The sequence below is a fragment of the Clarias gariepinus genome, chromosome 12 (assembly GCF_024256425.1).
Source record: "Clarias gariepinus isolate MV-2021 ecotype Netherlands chromosome 12, CGAR_prim_01v2, whole genome shotgun sequence".
NCBI classification, from domain to species: Eukaryota; Metazoa; Chordata; class Actinopteri; order Siluriformes; family Clariidae; genus Clarias; species Clarias gariepinus.
In genome coordinates this window covers 28396342-28418720 of record NC_071111.1, presented here as the reverse complement: position 1 = coordinate 28418720, position 22379 = coordinate 28396342, and the positions used below count along the sequence as shown (strand labels likewise).

General features: G+C 38.5%; 1 protein-coding gene across 3 annotated transcripts; it reads left to right on the top strand.

The window, feature by feature from the left end:
• Positions 1–6869: 6869 nt before the first annotated feature.
• LOC128534548 (zinc finger protein 431-like) lies at positions 6870–21898 on the top strand. Of its 3 annotated transcripts, none has more exons than XM_053509019.1 (2): positions 6870–8071; positions 20093–21898. In XM_053509019.1, exons 1-2 carry the CDS (start codon positions 6948–6950, stop codon positions 21048–21050), a joined length of 2082 nt encoding a protein of 693 aa, XP_053364994.1. In that variant the 5' UTR covers positions 6870–6947; the 3' UTR covers positions 21051–21898. The 3 variants fall into 3 exon arrangements, with proteins under 3 accessions (XP_053364994.1, XP_053364992.1, XP_053364993.1); XM_053509017.1 differs by lacking the exon at positions 6870–8071 and adding an exon at positions 17330–17431 and having other exon boundaries at positions 19847–21898; XM_053509018.1 differs by lacking the exon at positions 6870–8071 and adding an exon at positions 17337–17359 and having other exon boundaries at positions 19847–21898.
• The last annotated feature ends 481 nt before the right edge of the window (positions 21899–22379 follow it).

The following is a 22379-nucleotide window of genomic DNA, read 5'->3' as shown; positions in this document are numbered from 1 at the left end:
ACAAACGTGTCTGGTGGTTGTATGTACGGACACCAGTCGCGACAATATCCAAACACAGTAAAATAAACGCACTACACACAAAACGTAAACAACGTAGCACCATTTTGGCTCCGGAGCGGCCGCTGCGTGCTACTGCCGCGCCGCCATCTTCATCAAAAAAAGTGGTATAGATGGTAAGTGAGTGATTAAATGTAGGCTGAAAAACTGTTGTCCTCAAAAATTTTACAGATGAGGACTCATGTCCATCAATCGAATATACAGTATGCTGGAGAAATTCCCAGGTGGAAAGACACTGCTTTGTGTAGTTCAAAGACAAGAAGACCTCCAAAACAAACAACAACCTCCACCAAAGAGTCTGGAATACAAAAGTACAGCTGCGATATATTATACTATAACCACATTATACCAAAGAATACCAGTTAGAAATAGCCAAAATAAAATTCCTTCACTGTTTTAACCACTACGGAGACATCATAGCAGGCATTAGTTAGAAGTTCTTCCTAAGATAAGGCTGCATTGGGCCGGTACATGAGCGCAGAGCGCCGCAGGATTTCCTGAATCTGCCATTTGGAGAAAGCAGAGAGCAAAGAATAAACCATTTGTTGGGTCAAAATACCCCAACCAGGTGTTCATTTGTAAATGACTCACTACATCTCATTTGACCCAGTATTAACAACCCAACCATGTGTTTAATACCCAAAATAATCCAGAATTTTTACCCAGCATAAACAACCCAACAACGTGTTTACAAAAACAACCCAGCATTTTTTGTGTAATCTTTTTTTAAATTCTTTGACTCATTCTAATGTTCTATTCTGAAAGTTTATTTTTCCAGTTATTTCTATATTTAAAGTTTGATATCATTAAATGTGTTTTTTTATTACAATAAACAGATACAAACAGAGATAGGCTATATAACAGTTCATTCTTCGTACAAATAAAATTGGCAGCTAGTGAACTTGATCATCTGTCTAAACAACATTTAAACAACTATTGTATATTTATATACAAATATTGTGTATTATTACTTATTATTGTACAGTAAATATCAATAGCTCTGGGTCTGATTTTTCATGTTTGGTGTATAAAGTACTCAGATGTGGAAATTACCATCACTGTAGTATTTCTTTAATATAACATATTGTTATTACTTTTTCATGACTTTAGCGCTAATTATATCTTAAATCTGCTGCAAATTAATGTCACTTTGCGCCACTTGGCAGTCATTTTACAAATGACTTTGAAATACACCAGTTTTATAATGATGAGGAGTTCGAATCATTTTAGTGACTTATCAAAATAAATGGATCTTTTTTTAATCATTTAGTTATTTCGTTCTTTTGATTAGAAATAAAATACAATGTTACATTTTCAACAGACCCCAAACTCACCTACATGTACAAATTTTGGCTATAGTTCCAATAAGGAAGATATTACGATGCAGCTAAGGACATATTAATTATAAACAATAAGCAACTCACCTATCATATCTTCTAGTCATTCGAGTCATTCGTTCTTTTGAATCTATAGCACTGCATAGCGTCTATGGGGGTCACGTGACAAAAGAACGAATGACTCAGACTAGAAGAATCATTGAGAACCGTTTGATTCCTTTTCCTGTAAATACGCTATGGAGGTTGTGTGATGATTTGCGCATGCGCGTGCAGTAGAGAATGAATGAATCGCTTTCCGAGACTCCTCGTTCTTCTGAGTCATGTTAAAGATTTGTTGAAAAAGAAAGAATCATTCATGAATGACCCATCACTACTGTTTTATTTTGCCTGAAATTTAAAAAAATGCACAATATTTTCATCAAACATTGATGCATAGTTACTTGTTATGCCATAAATTGAACAAAAATTAACATAAAAACATCATGGCACCGTGCAAAAGTTTGGGAACGTTAAGAGTTTTAGATTCTTTTTACAAGGCTTCAGAACTGAATCAGCTTGTTAGATCTGATGCATGGCAACAGCTGTCATCAGTAACTGCCAATTTCCAAGCTTTACAAATACTTTGACTCTTCAAACCTTGTGCACACACTTGTGGACACTCAATAACGTTCCTCTAAGCAGCTGTGTAAGACTCGTTAATGAATGTTATTGATGCCCACAATGCAGGAGAAGGCTACAAGAAGTGTAGAAAAAAAAAAGAAATGTAATTAAGAGATGGCAGTTCAAGGCAACTGTGGAAGTCAAGATGAGATCTGGAAGACCAAGAAAACTCTCGCAGAGAACTGCTCGTATGTTGGTCAGAAAGACAAATCAAAACCTCCATTGCAGAGAGATTTAGCAGACTCAGGAGTGGTGGTGCACCGTACCACTGTGCAGCAATGCTTGCACAGACAAGACCTTCATGGAAGAGTCAGCAGAAGAAAAGTTTACCTGTGTCCCCATCATAAAATCCCATGTCAGAAGTATGCAACAGAACATCTACAGAAGCCTGATGAATTTTGGAAACAAGTGCTGTGGACTGATGAAGTTAAAATAGAACTATTTGGCCACAATCAGCAAAGGCATGTTTGGAGAAAAAAATTAGCAGCATTTCATTAAAAGAATACCTTGCCAACGATTAAGCATGGGGGTGGATCTATCATGCTTTGGTGTTATCATGCAGCCAGTGGCCCAGGAAACATTGCACGAGTGGAGCAAAGAATGGATTCCACTAAATACCAGCAAATTCTGGAAGCAAACCTCACACCATCTGTAAAAAAAGCTAAAGCTGAAAAGAGGATGGCTTCTACAACAGGACAATGATCCTAAACATACTCGAAAATCCACTACGGAATACCTCAAGAGATGTAAGCTGAAGGTTTTGGAATGGCCATCACAGTCCCCTGATTTAAAGTGCCCCTATTATGCCATTTTAAAGGTTAAGTAGTCTCTTAAAACAGGTTTACAAGGTCATGTATGCAAGGTCAAAAAACTCTTTAGTTTTATCCAAAAATTGATTTAATTTTACCCCATTTCTAAATGATTCGTAAACGACTTGTGTGAAGCAGTTCGAAGATTCAGTCTGTCCTTTAGGTGAGCCCTCACTGCTGTGATTGGCCATTACATTGTCCTGTTGTAAAGGAACGCTGAAGGCGTCCACAAATGCATTAATCTCCTTTGAACAGTTGATATGCAACTGAAGACCAGGTGTAACAACACCTGCACAGGATTGGTGCATCCGAATACCACACCTGCGTGACAGGTACAGGATGGCCACAACAACTGCCCGAGTCACACCAGGAACACACAATCCCTCCATCAGTGCTCAGACTGTCTGCAATAGGCAGTCCATGAGGAGGAGATGCACTGCAGTACGTTAAGCAGCTGGTGGCCACACCAGATACTGACTGGTACTTTGGATTTTGAGCCTCCCTTCATTCAGGGACACATTGGGAAAAAATTTTAGTTTATGTCTTATGGTGTTGACTCTTTTAGTGTTCATACAAATATTTACACATTAAGTTTACTGAAAGTAAAAACAGTTAAAAGTCAGAGGACGTTTCTTTTTTTTGCTGAGTATATAAAAAATCAAATAGAATCGAAGTTAAGGTCATATTTTACCCTGCAGTCCAACAGGTGGCAGTAATGATCCTATAAGTTAGTTGCCATTCGCCAAAAATAATAAAGAAGAAGAAGCCGTGGTTGTGGAATGAGAAGGTCTACACTGAGGTATTACTGGCAGATTTCTACAGAGACTGTTTGATGAGAAGGATTTAAAACTATAAGCTTGTTGTGTCTGAGGTAAGTTCAGATGAAAAGTGCTTGATTTTTGTCTGTGAGAATGCAATCATTCGCAGGAACCAATCCCTGGACCGATTGCAGAGTTGCTCTTCGGAGCGATTCATGCATTCTCAAGCACGGTAGGTGCAAGGCTCATAAAAGACATGTTTAAAAAAGAATTTAATTATTTATTTAAACCGGTGAGGTTGGTTGGACGTTGGATGTTGGATATTCGAGCTCCGGCATCCAGATTTGTAGCGGAGATTCGCTAACAGAGTCCGGCGAAAAGGCACCTCGTCTACTCCGGGAGTTAGGGACCGTCTGCAAATTACTGTCCGACTGAAATACGGATAATATTAATATTATAAACATTCATGTTTAAAATAAATAAATCAACTATTGTTTTAAAGTCTATTAAAAAATGTGTCCACCTGTCCTGCAGAGGGCACAACCTTTTTTATTCAATATTATCACTTAATTTTTTTTTTAATCCCAGAGGGAAATTGCTTATGCTCGGTTACAGGTGCTTACAGTTGTTAACTAAGAAAAGGTAATAAAGGTAATAAATAATAATAATAATAATCTTTAAAAAAAAGTTCCTAAAACAGTAAGTACCATCAGAATATGACTCAAGACCACTTTTAAGTATTGCACAGTAATCTAGTATATGTATGTAATATTGTATTATTATATGTAATCTTGTATTACATATTTTATTGGGAAGTAGTATTGCATTTATCATATTATTAATATGGTAAGTATTAATGTCCTGTTGTGTAACAGTTAGTGAAAAAACCACATACATGTGTGTATGAGTTACAGAGAAGAGTTGTAAACTTTAATGGCCATTGGGAGAAACGATCTCTTGTGGCGCTCTGTGGAACACTTGATAGTAATCAGTCTCTGTGTTCCACAGAGTGCCACAGGCGATACTTTCTCCTTACTCTTCACTGCAATATCTTCGAGGTAATGTGACCTATTGCCTCAAAGGACACAATTTTATTCAATATTATCACTGCATGTTTATTGATACCTTTAAATTTAAATATGAACTATTTTATTTCAATAACGTCCATGCAATATTAAAGATTTGATTTCAATTAAAATAGGTCATAAAGTCATTCTTGAATTTAGTAGTTTAGAGAGTAATTTTGAGTATGAAATAAATGAAACATACTGTGGATACATGTACTTCTTTTTTCAGTAGCAGTGATTAACTTTTTCATAGTGATGTGCCCACTCTTTCGGCTATATCAAATGACATCAATCACTTCTTGCACAACTTCTTCGTTAGCAACCAGGGCTGGTTCATCTGTATTATGGAACTTGCAGGCATACAAAACTGAGGTACTGATCAAATGGTCGGCGGATCAAGCCTCACCTCCACCAGGTTGCCATTGTTGAGCCCTTGAGCTAGGCCCTTAACCCCATCTGCTGCAAGGGTGCCATATCTTGGCTGACACTGCACTCTAATATGCGAATAAATTTTTTTTGTGCGCAGTAATGTACAGTATGTGACAAATAAAGGCTTAACTTTAACAAAGAAAACAGTTAAACAACTAGAAGCCTGTATTAGACAAGAATGGGACAACATTCCTATTCCCAAACTTGAGCAACTCGTCTCCTCAGTCCCCAGACGTTTGCAGACGATTATAAATAGAAGAGGGGATTCCACACAATATTAAACATTGCCTTGTCCCAACTTTTTTGAGATGTGTTGACGACATGAAATGTCATATCAACTTATTTTTCCCTTTTCCCATGTATGTTGTACAATTTGTACAGTGCCCCAACTTTTTTGGAATCGGGTTTATAGATCTCATTGAGCTAAACAACTTTCGCATTGCGTGGCGTAGGCTCTACTCTACAGAAAGTCAGTTATTTTGGAAATCGATATACTCCTCCTAGAGGATTTAACGATTGCCACCAAACAGAGCCTATGTGACTTCAAGACAGAGGATGCCATTCTTGACATCTCAGATGGGTCAGTCAGGATGATACCTTAATTGTAAGACCAACAGGGCACATGACCGGTAAGTTATTGGAATAAATTAATTAATAACAAATAATGACATAAATATACAGTGAGGAAAAAAGGCACATGACCTGAAAGTTTTTTAAATAGAATCAATACAATTTCTATTAAAAATTATGAATAAATATGCAAAGGGGTAATATTGAATTTAAAAAAAGGTTGTGCCCTCTGCGCCTGAAAGTTAATGAAGTAAAATCAATAAAAATTCTATAAAAAAATGATTGATAAATATGTAGACTGATATTATTAAATAAAAAAGGTTGTGCCCTCTGCAGAACAGGTGGACACACATTTTAGGATAGATTTTGAGGCAATAGGTCACATGACCTGGATGATATTGAAATAAAGAATTATTTATAGAATTATAGAATGCAGAATTATTAAATATAAAAATGAAAAATGATAATGTTAAATAAAAAAAGGTTGTGTCCTCTGCAGGACAGGTGAACACACATAGAATAGACTTAGAGGAAATAGATTTATTTATTTTAAACATGTTTATAATATTAATTTTATCCTTCTTTCAATTAATATTATCCTTAATTTGCAGACGGTCCCTAACTCGCGCAGTGGGCGAGCTGCTTTCGCCGGACTGTTAGCGAATCTCCGCTGCAAAACGGAATCTGGAGGCCAGAGCTCCAATAGCCAACGACAAACCAACTTCACCTCGGTATTTTTTTTATTCATTTTTTTTTTTATCACATGCGGTATGCAACTGGTTAATTATTGAACATGTCATGTGCTGTCTCTACATGTGACTGAAACTGTACATTTTCAGACATTGTCTGTTCTCACCGCAGATCGTGCACAGATTCAAAAAAGAGGCTAAATTTTAAGCTAAAGCCAACTAGAAAGCACCTTCTGGTATTCTTTTTGCTGTTATAATGTAATGTTTACTCAATGTTTGATTGGTCTGCAGACCCACAGTGATACTTTTGTCAGTTGGGCATGAGAGGACAACAGGATTTTATGCAGTGTATCAAAACTCATTGCCCATCTACAACCTGTGATCTTTCAATATATACCTAATAATGATCCATTATGTTTTATTTCAATTGGAGGTGGGGAGGGGGAAGAATCTTTTCATCTGGACAATGCCTAAGAATGTCATCAAAGTCGTGTCTTTTTTTTTTTTTCTTCTCTTTTGCCCCTCAGAGACCATCATTTATCAAGTCTTCTCCTTCAAATCAAGGTTAAATATGAGAAGTACTAATGAGGCATTATCTGTTCCGAACACATATGATGAAATGAAGAAGCAAAATGACCAGTGTTCAGGTTATGGGGGGATATTAAGTTCCCAAAGTAATCTGAAAAAAGATCAGCAAGTTCACATGAAAGAGAAGCGGTATCCCTGCTCACAGTGTGGAAAGTGTTTTGCTACTTTTTATCATCTTGGAAGACACGAGCGCACTCACACTGGAGAGAAGCCGTATCCCTGCTCACAGTGTGGAAAGTGTTTTGCTACTTCTAATCATCTTGGGAGACACGAGCGCATTCACACTGGAGAGAAGCCGTATCCCTGCTTACAGTGCGGGAAGTGTTTTGCTACTTCTTATAATCTTGGGAGACATGAGCACACTCACACTGGAGAGAAGCCGTATCCCTGCTCACAGTGCGGGAAGTGTTTTACCACTGTTTGTAACCTACGAAAACACCAGCACATTCACACAGAAGAGAAGCCGTGTCCATGTTTACAGTGTGGGAAGAGTTTTGCTACTTCTAATGATCTTCATAGACATCAGCATATTCACACAGGAGAAAAGCCCTATTTCTGTTCACAGTGTGGAAAGAGCTTTACCGATGCTAGTTACTTCCAAACACACCAGCGCATTCACACTGGAGAGAAGCCGTATCCCTGCTCACAGTGTGGGAAGTGTTTTACCAAATCTAGTAACCTCGAAACACACCAGCGCATTCACACAGGAGAAAGGCCGTTTCCTTGCTCACAGTGCGGAAAAAGTTTTACCTCTGCTGATAGTCTCCAAATACACCAGCGCATTCACACTGGGGAGAAGCCCTATTTCTGTTCACCGTGTGGAAAGAGCTTTACCACTGCTAGTTACTTCCAAATACACCAGCGCATTCACACTGGAGAGAAGCCCTATCCATGTTTAAAGTGCGGAAAGAGCTTTACCACTTCTGGTCCCCTCCAAATACACCAGCGCACTCACACTGGAGAGAAGCCCTATTTCTGTTCACAGTGTGGAAAGAGCTTTACCACTGCTAGTTACTTTCAAACACACCAGCGCATCCACACTGGAGAGAAGCCGTATCTCTGCTCACAGTGCGGGAAGAGTTTTGCTTCTTCTGATCGTCTTCGAAGGCACAAGCGCATTCACACATAAGAGCAGCCGTAACACTATTACAACATGGTAATGCATTGCTGTCACTTCTAAATACACTGCCTAGACAAACAATATTATAAAATCAACATCAGATGGGTCAATTTACTGGACTTTTTGGATTAAGCAAAGAAATAATTAAAGAGGTTTTTAATTTCTTAAACTGGGTTAAGTTACCATGAAATTACCATATCTTGTAATTGTTAATTGGGAGGGTATGTGGGTAGTAGAAGAAGAGGTTTAAAGGTAGGGTTGAGTAAAACATACCAAGAATTCTACTGTTAAAGACATGCTTAAGTGCCTTTTAACAAAGTTTTCTGTAAAAAAATTTAAGGTTAAGATTAAAATGTTTTTTTAATTACTTTTATTTTAAAAAAATGCTGCAAATACATATTTGTTTCAAATATTGTAGCGATTTAACCACAAAATATTAATCAGGAATTGTGTACCTAAACATATACAGTGGTGTGAAAAACTATTTGCCCCCTTCCTGATTTCTTATTCTTTTGCATGTTTGTCACACAAAATGTTTTGATCATCAAACACATTTAACTATTAGTCAAAGATAACACAAGTAAACAAAAAATGCAGTTTTTAAATGTTGGTTTTTATTATTTAGGGAGAAAAAAATCCAAACCTACATGGCCCTGTGTGAAAAAGTAATTGCCCCCTGAACCTAATAATTGGTTAAGCCACCCTTAGCAGCAGTAACTGCAATCAAGCGTTTGCGATAACTTGCAACGAGTCTTTTACAGCGCTCTGGAGGAATTTTGGCCCACTCATCCTTGTTGCAATTCAGCTTTATTTGAGGGTTTTCTAACATGAACCGCCTTTTTAAGGTCATGCCATAACATCTCAATAGGATTCAGCTCAGGACTTTGACTAGGACACTCCAAAGTTTTCATTTTGTTTTTCTTCAGCCATTTAAAGGTGGATTTGCTGGTGTGTTTTGGGTCATTGTCCTGCTACAGCACCCAAGATCGCTTTCAGCTTGAGTTGACGAACAGATGGCCGGACATTCTCCTTCAGGATTTTTTGGTAGACAGTAGAATTCATGCTTCCATCTATCACAGCAAGCCTTCCAGGTCCTGAAGCATCAAAACAACCCCAGACCATCACACTACCACCACCATATTTTACTGTTGGTATGATGTTCTTTTTCTGAAATGCTGTTACTTTTACGCCAGATGTAACGGGACATGCACCTTCCAAAAAGTTCAACTTTTGTCTCGTCAGTCCACAAGGTATTTTCCCAAAAGTCTTGGCCATTATTGAGATGTTTTTAAGCAAAATTGAGACTAGCCTTAATGTTCTTTTTGCTTAAAAGTGGTTTGCGCCTTGGAAATCTGCCATGCCGTTTTTGCCCAGTCTCTTTCTTATGGTGGAGTCGTGAACACTGACCTCAATTGAGGCAAGTGAGGCCTGCAGTTCTTTAGATGTTGTCCTGGGGTCTTTTGTGGCCTCTCGGATGAGTTGTCTCTGCGCTCTTGGGGTAATTTTGGTCGGCCGGCCACTCCTGGGAAGGTTCACCACTGTTCCATGTTTTTACCATTTGTGGATAATGGCTCTCACTGTGGTTCGCTGGAGTCCCAAAGCTTTAGAAATGGCTTTATAACCTTTACCAGACTGATATATCTCAATTACTTTTGTTCTCATTTGTTCCTGAATTTTTTTGGATCTTGGCATGATGTCTAGCTTTTGAGGTGCTTTTGGTCTACTTCTCTGTGTCAGGTAGCTCCTATTTAAGTGATTTCTTGATTGAAACAGGTGTGGCAGTAATCAGGCCTGGGGGTGACTACAGAAATTAAACTCAGGTGTGAGGAAGTTATTTTTTAACAATGGGGGCAATCACTTTTTCACACAGGGCCATGTAGGTTTGGATTTTTTTTCTCCCTAAATAATAAAAACCATCATTTAAAAACTGCATTTTGTGTTCAATTATGTTATCTTTGACTAATAGTTAAATGTGTTTGATGATCAGAAACATTTTGTGTGACAAACATGCAAAAGAATAAGAAATCAGGAAGGGGGCAAATAGTTTTTCACACCACTGTATCTAATCTGGTATATTATATATGTAGGGAACAATTTAGTGCAAAATGTATCATTGTACCCAGTAAAGAGACTAATGACTTCAAATCTGTATGACTCTATAGAGCAGATGTTTCCCGCTGAAGGATGGGAGCACATGGACAAACTGTCCAACTAAGTCAGTGATGTTACCTTAAGCCATAAAATTAACATGTATGAGAGCATTATGTCTTGTGGGAATAAGTAAGCCTATGTACTGAAGCATTGTATCATGTTAGAAACAGAACACATGTATGGGAGTATTGTGTTGGTGGATACAGGATGTTGAAGTGTCATGTAAACGTATATAAGCGTGCATCGTAGAAGAAACGAGAGCTTTTTCTTCTGCAGAGAAACTGCTCGGCTGTATTCTGCACAGAATAAAGTCTATTGGCCTCAACATCCTGGTCTCTGGAGTGATCTTTGCGTCTTCGGGTAATCATCCCTGAACTAGCCTCAACAATATCAATTACCGGTCTTGTTCATTATTAATAATCTGCATCAGCCCTTGGTGGTGGTGGGAAACAAACAAAAACAACATATCAGTCAAATCCATTTAGAATTATATTACATGTTCTTGTTTAGTGAGGAATTCACAGACGTATACCACAGGAAACGACTTATGAGAGGCCGTTAAATTAGAAACTACTTGTTCTGCCTTTATTAAGGAGACCCTTTTCCTTAACCACACAGATGAATGACTTAATTCAATTTAATTCAATTCTGTCTTATTTGTATAGTGCTTCTTACTGCTGTCATTGTTGCAAAGCAGCTCTACACAATCAAAATAATTATTTATTTTGTATGAAATGTGTATGAATCAAAAATGGTCACATAGTCCCTGATGAGCAAGCCGAGGGCGACAGTGGCAAGGAAAAACTCCCTGAGATGGCAGTAGGAAGAAACCTTAAGTGGAACCGGACTCAACAGGGAACCCATTCTCATTTAGTGAAAGAGAAAGTAGGAATTGATCTCAGAGAAACTTCTGTCAACATCAGCTGAGGCCAGAACCGTCTTCATGGTAGAGTTAAACCTGTCCCCAGAACCCAGACGCATCCCAAAGGGATCAAACAGGACATCCAGGATGACTCAGGAACGACATATGTAGCTTGACAGGGAAAGAGAAAGGGAGAGTGAGAGAGAACAGGAAAGGGGAAAGTAGAAGAGGAGAGATAACAGTTGGGTATGTTTGGAGTCACATAATGTGAATGTATATTTAGTGTAGCGTGCAAGCAGGGACTCCGGCAGGACTAACTATGACAGCATAACTAAAAGGAAGAGCCAGAAGGAAACACAGATATGAGGGCTCCTTGAGATGTAAAGCAACCAATCACCCCACTGTCAACAAACCTGACTGATCATTAAGAGTGGGAAAAACAGCATCTAAACATACCAGTTCACCATAATACTCTACGTCCATGAGTCCCCAGGGGGGTATTCCAGAAAGCAGGTTATACCCGGATAAGTTTAAGAGCAAGTTAGTGGATAACCTCACTCACTTTCGGTTTCAAAAACAGAGGTAACTTTCTGGGTATGTATCTAACCATAACAACTTACTCTCTGAAGATAAATGAGAGAGACTATGTTAATAGGAAATTGATCCATAGTATTAATGTACAGGTAACAACTTGATTTTTTGTCCATACTATTTTGCCTTGTTAAAATCATTAAACTCATTACATTACTTTTTTCCCACTACCTCACCAGCATGGATATTTCGGCAGCTCATGTTATTTTACGTGCATTGGATCATTACAATAATTATTGGAGGAACTCCATAATGTCTCTGCAGTTTCCAAAGAGTCTCTCTATCCACACTGTCAAATGCCTTCTCATAATCTATGAAGTTGATATAGAGTGGAGAGTTCCACTCCAGTGACTGTTCCACAATGATACGTAGACTGGCAATTTGATCAGCGCATAACCTGTTTTTGCAGAAACCTGCCTGCTGGTCTCAGAGCTTAGGTTCGACAGTCATTCTGGAGAGGATAAAGGAGGCATTGTTTAGTACCTTGCCTGGTACTGAAAGGAGCATAATCCCTAGATAGTTACTGCAGACACTGAGATCACCTTTCTTAGGTAGCTTGATAATATTTACTTCTTTCATATAGCTGGTGACTCTTCTTTCTCCCAGATCTTACTGAAGAGGCTGTGAAGGATGTTGACAGTACTTTCCATGTCAGCTTTAATGGCCTCTGCTGGAATCTCATCCGGACCAGCCGCTTTTCCCTTTCCTTTCCTCAGTGCTTCGGCAGCCTTTCTTATCTCCCCTTTCGATGGCTTGTCACAGTTAATGGGAAGCTCTGTCCCTGCCGGTGGAATGTCTGGTGGTTCTGCCGGAGCAGGGCTGTTTAAATGTTCACTGAAATGTTCTGCCCATCGCTTAAGCTGCTCTTTAGTTGTTGTCAGTAGGTTGCCATTTTTGTCCCTAACCGGCTTGTCTGCCTGCTGAAACCTGCCGGCAAGCCTCTTGGTTATAAGGTAAGTTTCCCTGTCCTGCAGCGTCCTCTGCATGCCTGGCCAGATCACAAATATATTCACGTTTGTCTTTTTTGATGCTGGTCTTCACCTCTCTGTCCACCATGTGTACTCTTTCTGTGCTTTCACCTTTTCTGACCTAGTTCGGCTCATGTTCACGGAAGCTTTCTTCTCTTTCCTCAGTTCTAGTTTCTGGTTGGTGTCAGCAGATATCCACTATTTATACTGGTATTTCTTTTTTCCAAGTATCTCCTCACAGGTGTCTAGCCAAAGTTTCTTGCTGGTCTCCCGTTGTGTCTCAATGTCTGCTTCAGGATCATCCATCAGTTCTTGCAAAGGATGAAACCTGTTGTTCAAACTAATTTTGAAGGCCTCCTTTGCATATCTACATTTAACTAGTCCAACATTGTATTTTGTCCGCCTATTACTAGCGGTGTTGTGCTTCTTTAGTCTCATTGATGTTACCAAGGGGTTGTGTCAGAAAAAACGTCTGCTCCCTTCATCAAGTGCACATCCTGCCACGATCTTCTGAATTGCCGACTGATGCAGATATGGTCAATCTGATTTTCTGTAACATGGTCCGGGGAACTCCATGTAGCCTTGTGGATGCGCTTGTGTGGGAAGATGCTCCCCTCTATCACCAGCTGGTTTAAGGTGTAGATGTCTACAAACCACTCTCCATTCTCATCCATTTCTCCAAGTCCATGAGTACCCATGATGTCCTTATATCCTGTATTGTCTGATCCAATCTTGGAATTAAAATCGCCCATTAGTATTGTCATGTCTTTGCTTCTTCCCTTGTCAATGACTGACTGGAGCTGCTAGTAAAACTCATCTTTTTTTTTTTTCCTCAGCATCGTTTGTGGGGGCGTTGCATTAAATGATGTTCAGTCTGATGTTTTTTTTTTTCTTGGTGGTGAACTGTGCTGTTATGATGCGGGAGTTGACAGGTTCCCAGCCAATGAGTGCTCGCTGTGCTTCCGTTGCCAACAACAGGGCCACGCCTTCAATGTGTGGGGCACCATCCTCCGTATTCCCCGAGTACAGTAACTGCTCTCCTCATGGAGGTCTCAACTGTCCAGCCTGCAGCCACCTTGTCTCATTCAGTCCTAGCACATCAATCTTATATCTTTCCATCTCTCGTGCTACTTGGATTGTTCTTCCTTTATCATACATTGTCCTGATGTTCCATGTGGCTATTCTTGATGTTTTCCTGAATGTCAGAAGGGGGGTCAGCGTTGCAGCCTTCTTGCGGCTTTCACTGCGATGCATCATAAGTCTCTATGGTTGAGGGCCTACATTGCCCAGGTAGATTTCTTTGGTTCTTGTAATCGATGCTTCTGTAGCTAGAGTGTTTTTTTATGGGGTGGGGTAGCTAACCCCACGCCCAACCTTTATCCGGGCTTAGGACCGGCTGTTGCGGAGTTAATCCAAAGAATATCATTAAATCTAAAGTGTGATGTGCTTTATTTTGGGTCATACTACACATGGATTTACTCCTACTGAGTCCTTTTGGATTCTCAAAATAAATATTTAAATTTCCAGCAATCAACGCTTTGTCTACAAAAATGACTAGGTTTGAGAGGAAATCTGCAAATTCGCAAAGAAATTCAGAGCATGTCCCTGGGGGTCTTTATATGATAATTAGTGGGAGTGACTGAACAGACTTCATATTTGTAGCTACACTTGTCATGTTAATATAGAGAACTTTAAATATGTTGAATTTGTGTAAGTGTTTTTAATACGATAGTCATATTATCATCGCAAATAACTCCAATGCCTCCTTCTCTACCAGTTAGCCAAGGCTGGTGTATGCAGCTGTATCCAGTAGGACTAGCTTCATTTAAAGTTAAATACCCATCCTGTTTAATCCAGCTTTCTGTTTAACTAAGTATATCAAACTCCTGATCTAATTACTTTTATTAACAGTAACTGCTCTAGATGCGAGAGATCTAATATTTAACAGTCTTGTCTTCGGATTAGAGGTGCCAGCTGCGCATTCAGTGTGATCTGAGTTTGTGGTATCAACAGTTGTGTTCAAAATAATAGCAGTGTGTTGAAAAAAGTGAGTAAAGCTCCATATCTCGATTTGGGGGTCGCCTGACAAACTGTCTGCAGCCTCCAAAAAGGACAATCTTGTTTTCATTAGTCCACAAAATATTGCGCCAATTCACTTTAGGCCAGTCAATGTGTTTATTGGCGAACTATAACCTCTTCAGCATGTCTTTTTTTAAACAAAGGGACTTGGCGCTGGTTTCGATCCCCAGGTGATGCTGTAACCTTTCACAGCCAGAGAGAGCTGATTGGCCGAGCGGTACTCAGTGCTCCCACATTATTGACTGCTCTACAAGCCCATCAGGGGCGTCTGTGAGCTCGCGCAGGCGGAGGGAGCGGATAGCGCTGTTCCCCCAACGGTGCGTGAGCGAGGAGTTCGAAAAAATGGCTTGTGACGTGGATCGGAGGAAACACGTGGGTCGGTCTGCGGCCCTCCCGACTGATTGGCAATAGAAGCTTAATGTGGGAGCCTCCGGTGACTGGGAGAATTGGACACTACTAAATTAGGGGAGAAAATATGGAAAAAGGGGGATAAATTAAAAAAACTGCTTATCACAGTTACTTACTCAACCCTCCAGCCAGAAGACATCATTTTTATTTTATGATAACCATGCAGGGCATTTGAAATCGCAGACTCTGCAACTCCTGAAGTGAGTTCAACATGTGATTTCTGGCTGGGGTCAATTGACTGGGTGTGATCACCTAAATCTACATAACAAAATGTGTTAATTGGGAAGGCCCAGTGTATGTGGGTAGTAGAAGAGGTTGCAAGGTAGGTTTGAGTAAAAACATTCCAGTAATTCCACTGTTAAAGGCATGCTTAAGTGCATTTCAACAAAGTTTTATGTAGGAGATTGTCATTCCTAATTTAAAAAATTAAAGGTTAAAATTAAAATGTTTTTAAAATTACTTTGCAGATTAAAAATAAAAAAAACATATTTGTTTCAAATATCAATTACTGGTCTGTTTCATTATTAATAATCTGCATCAGCCCTTAGTGGTGGTGGGAATCGAACAAAAACAACACATCAGTCGACTCCATTTAGGATTGTATATCTTCTTGTTTAGTGAAGAATTCACAGAGGTATACCACAAGATACGTCTTCTGACAGGCTGTTAAATTAGAAACTACTTGTTCTGCCTCTATTTTCCTTAAATACACCGAAGGATAACTCTAACAAACTGGTTAATGAATAATGGATTTATTTCTTGTTAGGTAGATATGTTTCATTACTCATCTAAGTAGATACTTCTTTTGTCTGAGGAACTTCCAGTCCAGAAGTCAGATAACCTCACCTGGATGATTGAGAATCACATACAATTATGGCCAGGGGTAGCTCAGTTAAGGCATTGGATATTGAAGATCCCAGGTTCAAACCCCACAACCACCAGGTTGCCACTGTTGGGCCCTTGAGCAAGGCCCTTAACCCTCAGATGTGTAATGTATAATGGGATAAAAATGTAAGTCGCTCTGGATAAGAGCGTCTGCTAAATGTAAATGTATTATACACCACCATTTGTATTGATAGTATGAAAATGCAGAAAAGGTGAACCAAACAAGAAAAAAAAATCAGATTAAAGACTTATTTATATGCATTTTTAGCCTGTACTACATGCATTATAATTCCTGATGTACAGTTAGATCAATAAGTTTTGGAACAATGTTTGAACATTGTTAGGCATTTGGAACTCTGCACAGAATTTTGTAATGAAACAAGATGGGACCAATGTAGATACTTACAGCTTTAATTAAATGGCTTTGCCCACAGTGTGACATTAACAATTCAGGAAATACAGACATTTTCATACAAACATTTTGAACAGTTTGAACAGTTTGTATGTTTGTATGTTTTTCATACAAACATCATAAAGGAATGTAACTTCCCCATAAATATGTTCTTCCAATTTAGCTACAAAAATTGTGATTATTCCTCTACATACCATACCATGAGAATTTAGCAATTAGCCATAAACAGTTTTATAGGGTTATTGTATATCTACGCCGGTCATTGTGATATCTACGCCTTCATCTTTGTCCACTGCTACCTTATGACGGGAAAAAGAGCAAAAGGGTTTTTATTTAAAATTGCAAGTATTACAGTCCTTGTTTTAGATTGTCACGAGTGCTTTTAAAAGTTTCAAACATTCTAACAGTTTAGCTAGAATTCACAGACTGAAAATCATATTTAAAAAAAATCATATACTGTACATACCATATTTGTGTGTGTATATATATATATATATATATATATATATATATATATATATATATATATAATGTATGACCTAAAGCCGAGTCTTAGTATAATAGGCTAAAACACTGTGATGTGTTCTGTGAATACATTTGGACAAATGGAGATATTAACACATACTGATAAACTGCAAAATATATGACAAGGAAAAATAAAATCTCAGAGACTAAAAATAAAAATAAAAAAGCATTCTAGGGAAATTTACCTGAAAAATATACCTTAAAAATGGTTTTAAAAAATTTTTTAATTTTTTACCCTGATATTTTGTTTTGTTTTGTTTTGCTTTTGTGTTCCTACTAATCTGATGTTCACCCTGCAGTCCAGCAGGTGGCAGTAATGCACCTATAAGTTTGTTGCCATTCGCCAAAAATAATAAAGAAGAAGTGGCTGTGGAAGGTGAAGGTCTACACTGAGGTATTACTGGCAGATTTTTACAGAGACTGTTAGATGAGAAGGATTTAAAACTATAAGCCTGTTCTGTCTGAGGTAAGTTCAGATGAAAAGTGCTTGAGGTGTTTCATATGGCGATATATTCATGCCACAATCCTAAACGCACAGGTTTGACATTTTGAGGGCGGACAAAGCACTCTGTGTGCGTGCCACTTCTCTTCTGATCGCTCAACAGCTCGGTTTGGCGTGTGCGGTGTCCTCCCGCGCGTTCCTCGTGTTTTCTGCGCGTGCACGCAACATCCGTTTACGGTGCGCGCACGCTACCTGCACGCGCATGGCACACATTTCCTGTGCACGCTCGACTCCGTCTGTAAGCTCCCTCAACTTTGTCCAGCTTTACAAAACGAGCCAATCACAGACTTCCACACACCACGTCTAATTGACTGTTTCTTCTATATCAGGTGGCACTATCGACAGCATAACGGAAGTGTTGTTAATAAAGGTTTATAAATAAGGAGACACAGTTGTCCGATTTTAATTTTAGTCAGCGTAGTCTAACGGTGAGCTATAGGGAAAATTAGATAAGTAAATAAAAACACACAATGGACTAACGAAACTGTTATATACTAATACATAATTCAATAAAAAATAGTACTATAACGTTTATTTATAATATTATAAACAAATAAAACTTTATTTACAATGCTTCCCGTATATAATTTCCTATCATTTATATATATAATATAATTTTAATTTCTTATAATATTCTTTTGATTCTGTAAAGCTGCTTTTAGACAATGACCATTAAAAAAAAAATAAAAAAGCACTATACAAATAAAAGTGAACTGAATTGAATTCCGGTATGCTGTCGATCGTGCCAGCTGATGGATAAGAAACAGACGATTAAAAGTAGTGTGTAAAAGTCTGTGATTGGCTAGTTTTGTAACACTGGACAGAGTTGACCGAGCTTACAGGGCAGTCACGGTCGAGCATGCACAGAAAGGATGTGGAACACAGAGGAAACACTGCACGGGCAGAACCGAGCCGTTGAGCATCCAGAAAAGACCCTGCACATGCATAAAGTGCTTTTTCTATTAGCAAAATGTCAAAACTGCACGCTCAGGATTGTGGCATAAATGTAAGACCATAGTTTCAGGGCTAGGTTTTATTTAGTTTTAAATTGGTGGTTTACTACAAAATCATTTTACATTTCTAAACATTAATAAATAAATTCCTTCAAGGGTTTTCTTTCTTTTTTGTTTTTTTGCACTGCACAATTATCCTAAAGGAAGACACAGTGTTATCTTTCATAAGGTGTAGCACTGTGCCACACATTTATTCAGATGATACTTCACTCCACTTTGCACAACATAATTTAATCATCTGCAAAAACTGATTTTGCACTGTGCAAAGCTGATGCTGGGTGTCACACTCATGCCTTTGTTCAGCTGATAGCGGCTGCTTGGGATGGCGGTTTCTAAACAACTATATACAGTAAATGACTTGAACATGAATTTATTATTTTTTTAATGGTCACATAGGCCAATAAGTAGCACAGATTTATAAGATCACATGTTTTTATGGTTGTTTTCTGTTGTTGCTGTGACCAAAAATAAAATATACAAATAAATAAATATTATTAGCAATTTGACAGTTCAACATTTTTGCGAAGTCATTCCCATATTCCAGAAGCAGTAGAATTTACACATTTTAAAAGTAGTAATATAATAATAAAAAAAAGTTGATTCTACATGACTTCTCTGGCAGAGCCACAAAACAGCTTTCTCTATAGTGTCTTATCTTTCTTTATCTATGATTTTGATTTTCCTCCCGAAACATGAGATTTTAAACAATGACACAAAAAGTAGTTTTGCAGGTTCTCTGGTTTAACAACAGCAAGAGCAGTGAAGTTAAACGATTTATGCATTCCCAAGCATGGTAGGTGCAAGGCTCATAAAAGATACGTTTTACACGACAATTTAATTATTTATTTTTTTAAATCACGTGCGGCATGCAACTGGTACGTTATTAAACATATCATGTGCCGTCTCCACGTGACTGAATCTGTGCGTTTTCAGTACAGATTCAGTCACAGAAATAAATTATCAGGTTCTGCTTTCACCGCGGATCATGCACAGATTTAAAGAAGAGGCAAAATTTTAAACTTAGAGTCAACTAGAAAGCAGCTTCTGTTTTTTTTTTTTTTTTGCTGTTATGATGTAATGTTTACTCAATGTTACATACATTAGGCCATAGCCGCTTTAATTGGCCCGCAGACCCACAGGTGATACTTTTGTCAATTGGGCATGAGAGGACAACAGGATTTTTTTGCAGCGTATCAAAACTTATTGCCCATCTACAACCTGTGATCTTTCAATATATACCTAATAATGATCTGTTATGTTTTATTTAAATTGGGGGCTGGGAGGGGGGATTCTTTTCATCTGGACAATGCCAAAGAATGTCATCAAAGTCGTGTCTTTTTTTCTTCTTCTTCTCTTTTTCCCTTAGAGACTATCATCATTTATCTCGTCTCTGCAAATGAAGGTTAAATATGAAAAGTACTAATAAGGCATTATCTGTTCCAAACACATCTTATGAAGAAATGAAGAAGGAAAATGACCAGTGTTTTGGTTATGGGGAGATATTTAGTTCCCAAAGTAATCTGAAAAAAGATCGGCAGGTTTACATGAGAGAGAAGCGGTATCCCTGCTCACAGTGTGGAAAGTGTTTTGCTACTTCTAATCATCTTGGGAGACACGAGCGTACTCACACTGGAGAGAAGCCGTATCCCTGCTCACAGTGTGGAAAGTGTTTTACCACTCTTTGTAACCTACGAAAACACCAGCACATTCACACAGGAAAGAAGCTGTATCCATGTTTACAGTGCGGGAAAAGTTTTTCTACTTCTAATAATCTTCAGAGACATCAGCATATTCACACAGGAGAGAAGCCCTATTTCTGTTCACAGTGTGGAAAGAGCTTTACCTTTGCTAGTTACTTCCAAACACACCTGCGCATTCACACTGGAGAGAAGCCGTATCCATGTGTACAGTGCGGGAAGAGTTTTGCTTCTTCTAATAATCTTCAGAGACATCAGCATATTCACACAGGAGAGAAGCCCTATTTATGTTCACAGTGTGGAAAGAGCTTTACCAATGCTAGTTATTTCCAAACACACCAGCGCATTCACACTGGAGAGAAGCCGTATCCCTGCTCACAGTGTGGGAAGTGTTTTACCACTCCTAGTAACCTCCAAACACACCAGCGCGTTCACACAGGAGAGAAGCCGTTTCCTTGCTCACAGTGCGGGAAGAGTTTTACCTCTGCTGGTAGTCTCCAAATACACCAGCGCATTCACACTGGAGAGAAGCCGTATCCATGTTTACAGTGTGGAAAGAGTTTTGCTTCTTCTAATCGTCTCCAAATACACCAGCGCATTCACACTGGAGAGAAGCCGTATCCATGTTCAAAGTGCGGAAAGAGCTTTACCACTGCTGGTCCCCTCCAAAGACACCAGCGCATTCACACTGGAGAGAAGCCCTATTTCTGTACACAGTGTGGAAAGAGCTTTACCTCTGCTAGTTACTTCCAAACACACCAGCGCATTCACGCCGGACAGAAGCCGTATCTCTGCTCACAGTGCGGGAAGAGTTTTGCTTCTTCTGATCGTCTTCGAAGACACGAACGCATTCACACACAAGAGAAGCCGTAACACCATTACTACATGGTAAAGTATTGCTGTCAATTCATTGGACTTCATTAAGCAAAGAAATAATCAAAGAGGTTTTTAATTTCTTGAACTGGGTTAAGTTACCTTGAAATTACCATATCTTGCAGTTGTTAATTGGGAGGGTATGTGGGTAGTAGAAGAAGAGGAGTTAAGGTAGGTTTAAGTAAAACATTCCAATAATTCTACTGGTAAAGACATGCTTAAGTGCCTTTCAACAAAGTTTTATGTAGAAAATTGTCATTTTTAAATTTTGAAAATTGAAGGTTAAGATTAAAATGTTTTAAGTACTTTTATTTAAAAAATTGCTGCAAATACATATTGGTTGCAAATATTGTAGCGATTTAACCACAAAATATTAATCAGGAATTGTGTTCCTAAACAGATATTTAATCTGCTATTATTAAATATGTAGGGAACAATATAGTACAAAATGTAACATTGTTACCAGTAAAGAGACTAATGACTTTAAAACTGTGTGCTGGGCCACCAAGGCCTCAGTATGACTCTACAGAGCAGATACTTCCCGCTGTAGGATGGGAGCACATGGACAAACTGTTCAACTAAGTGAGTGATGTTTCCTTCAGCCATAATATGAACATGTATGAGAGCATTGTGTCTTGTAGGAATAAGTAAACCTATGTCCTTGAAGCATTGTATCTTTTATAAACCGAACACATGTAAGGGAGTATTGTGTTGGTAGGAACAAGATGTTGAAGAAGTGTCATGTAAACGTATATAAGCGTGCATCGTAAAAGAGGCAAGCTTTTTTTCCTCTGCAGAGAAACTGCTCGGCTGTATTCTGCACAGAATAAAGTCTATTGGCCTCAACATCACTGGTCTCCGGAGTAATCTTTGCGTCTTTGCTTAATCGTCCCTAAACTCGCCACAACAATATCAATTACCGGTCTTGTTCATTATTATTAATCTGCATCAGCCCTTGGTTTTGCTGGGAAACAAACATAAACAACATATCAGTAGAATCCATTTAGAAATATGTTACATTTTCTTGTTTAGTGAAGAATTCACAGACGTATACCACAGGATACGACTTCTGACAGGCTGTTAAATTAGAAACTACTTGTTCTGCCTTTATTAAAGAGACCCTTTTCCTTAACCACACAGATGAATGACCTACTGGTTAATTAAATTAAATTCGATTCCTTTTTTTTTTTTTTTTGTATAGTGCTTCTAACAACTGTCATTGTTGCAACGCAGCTCTACACAATCAAAAGAATTATTTAAGTTTGTATAAGAGGTCAGGTAGATTAGTTTCATTACTTACCTTAGTAGCTACTTCTTCAGTCTGAGTAA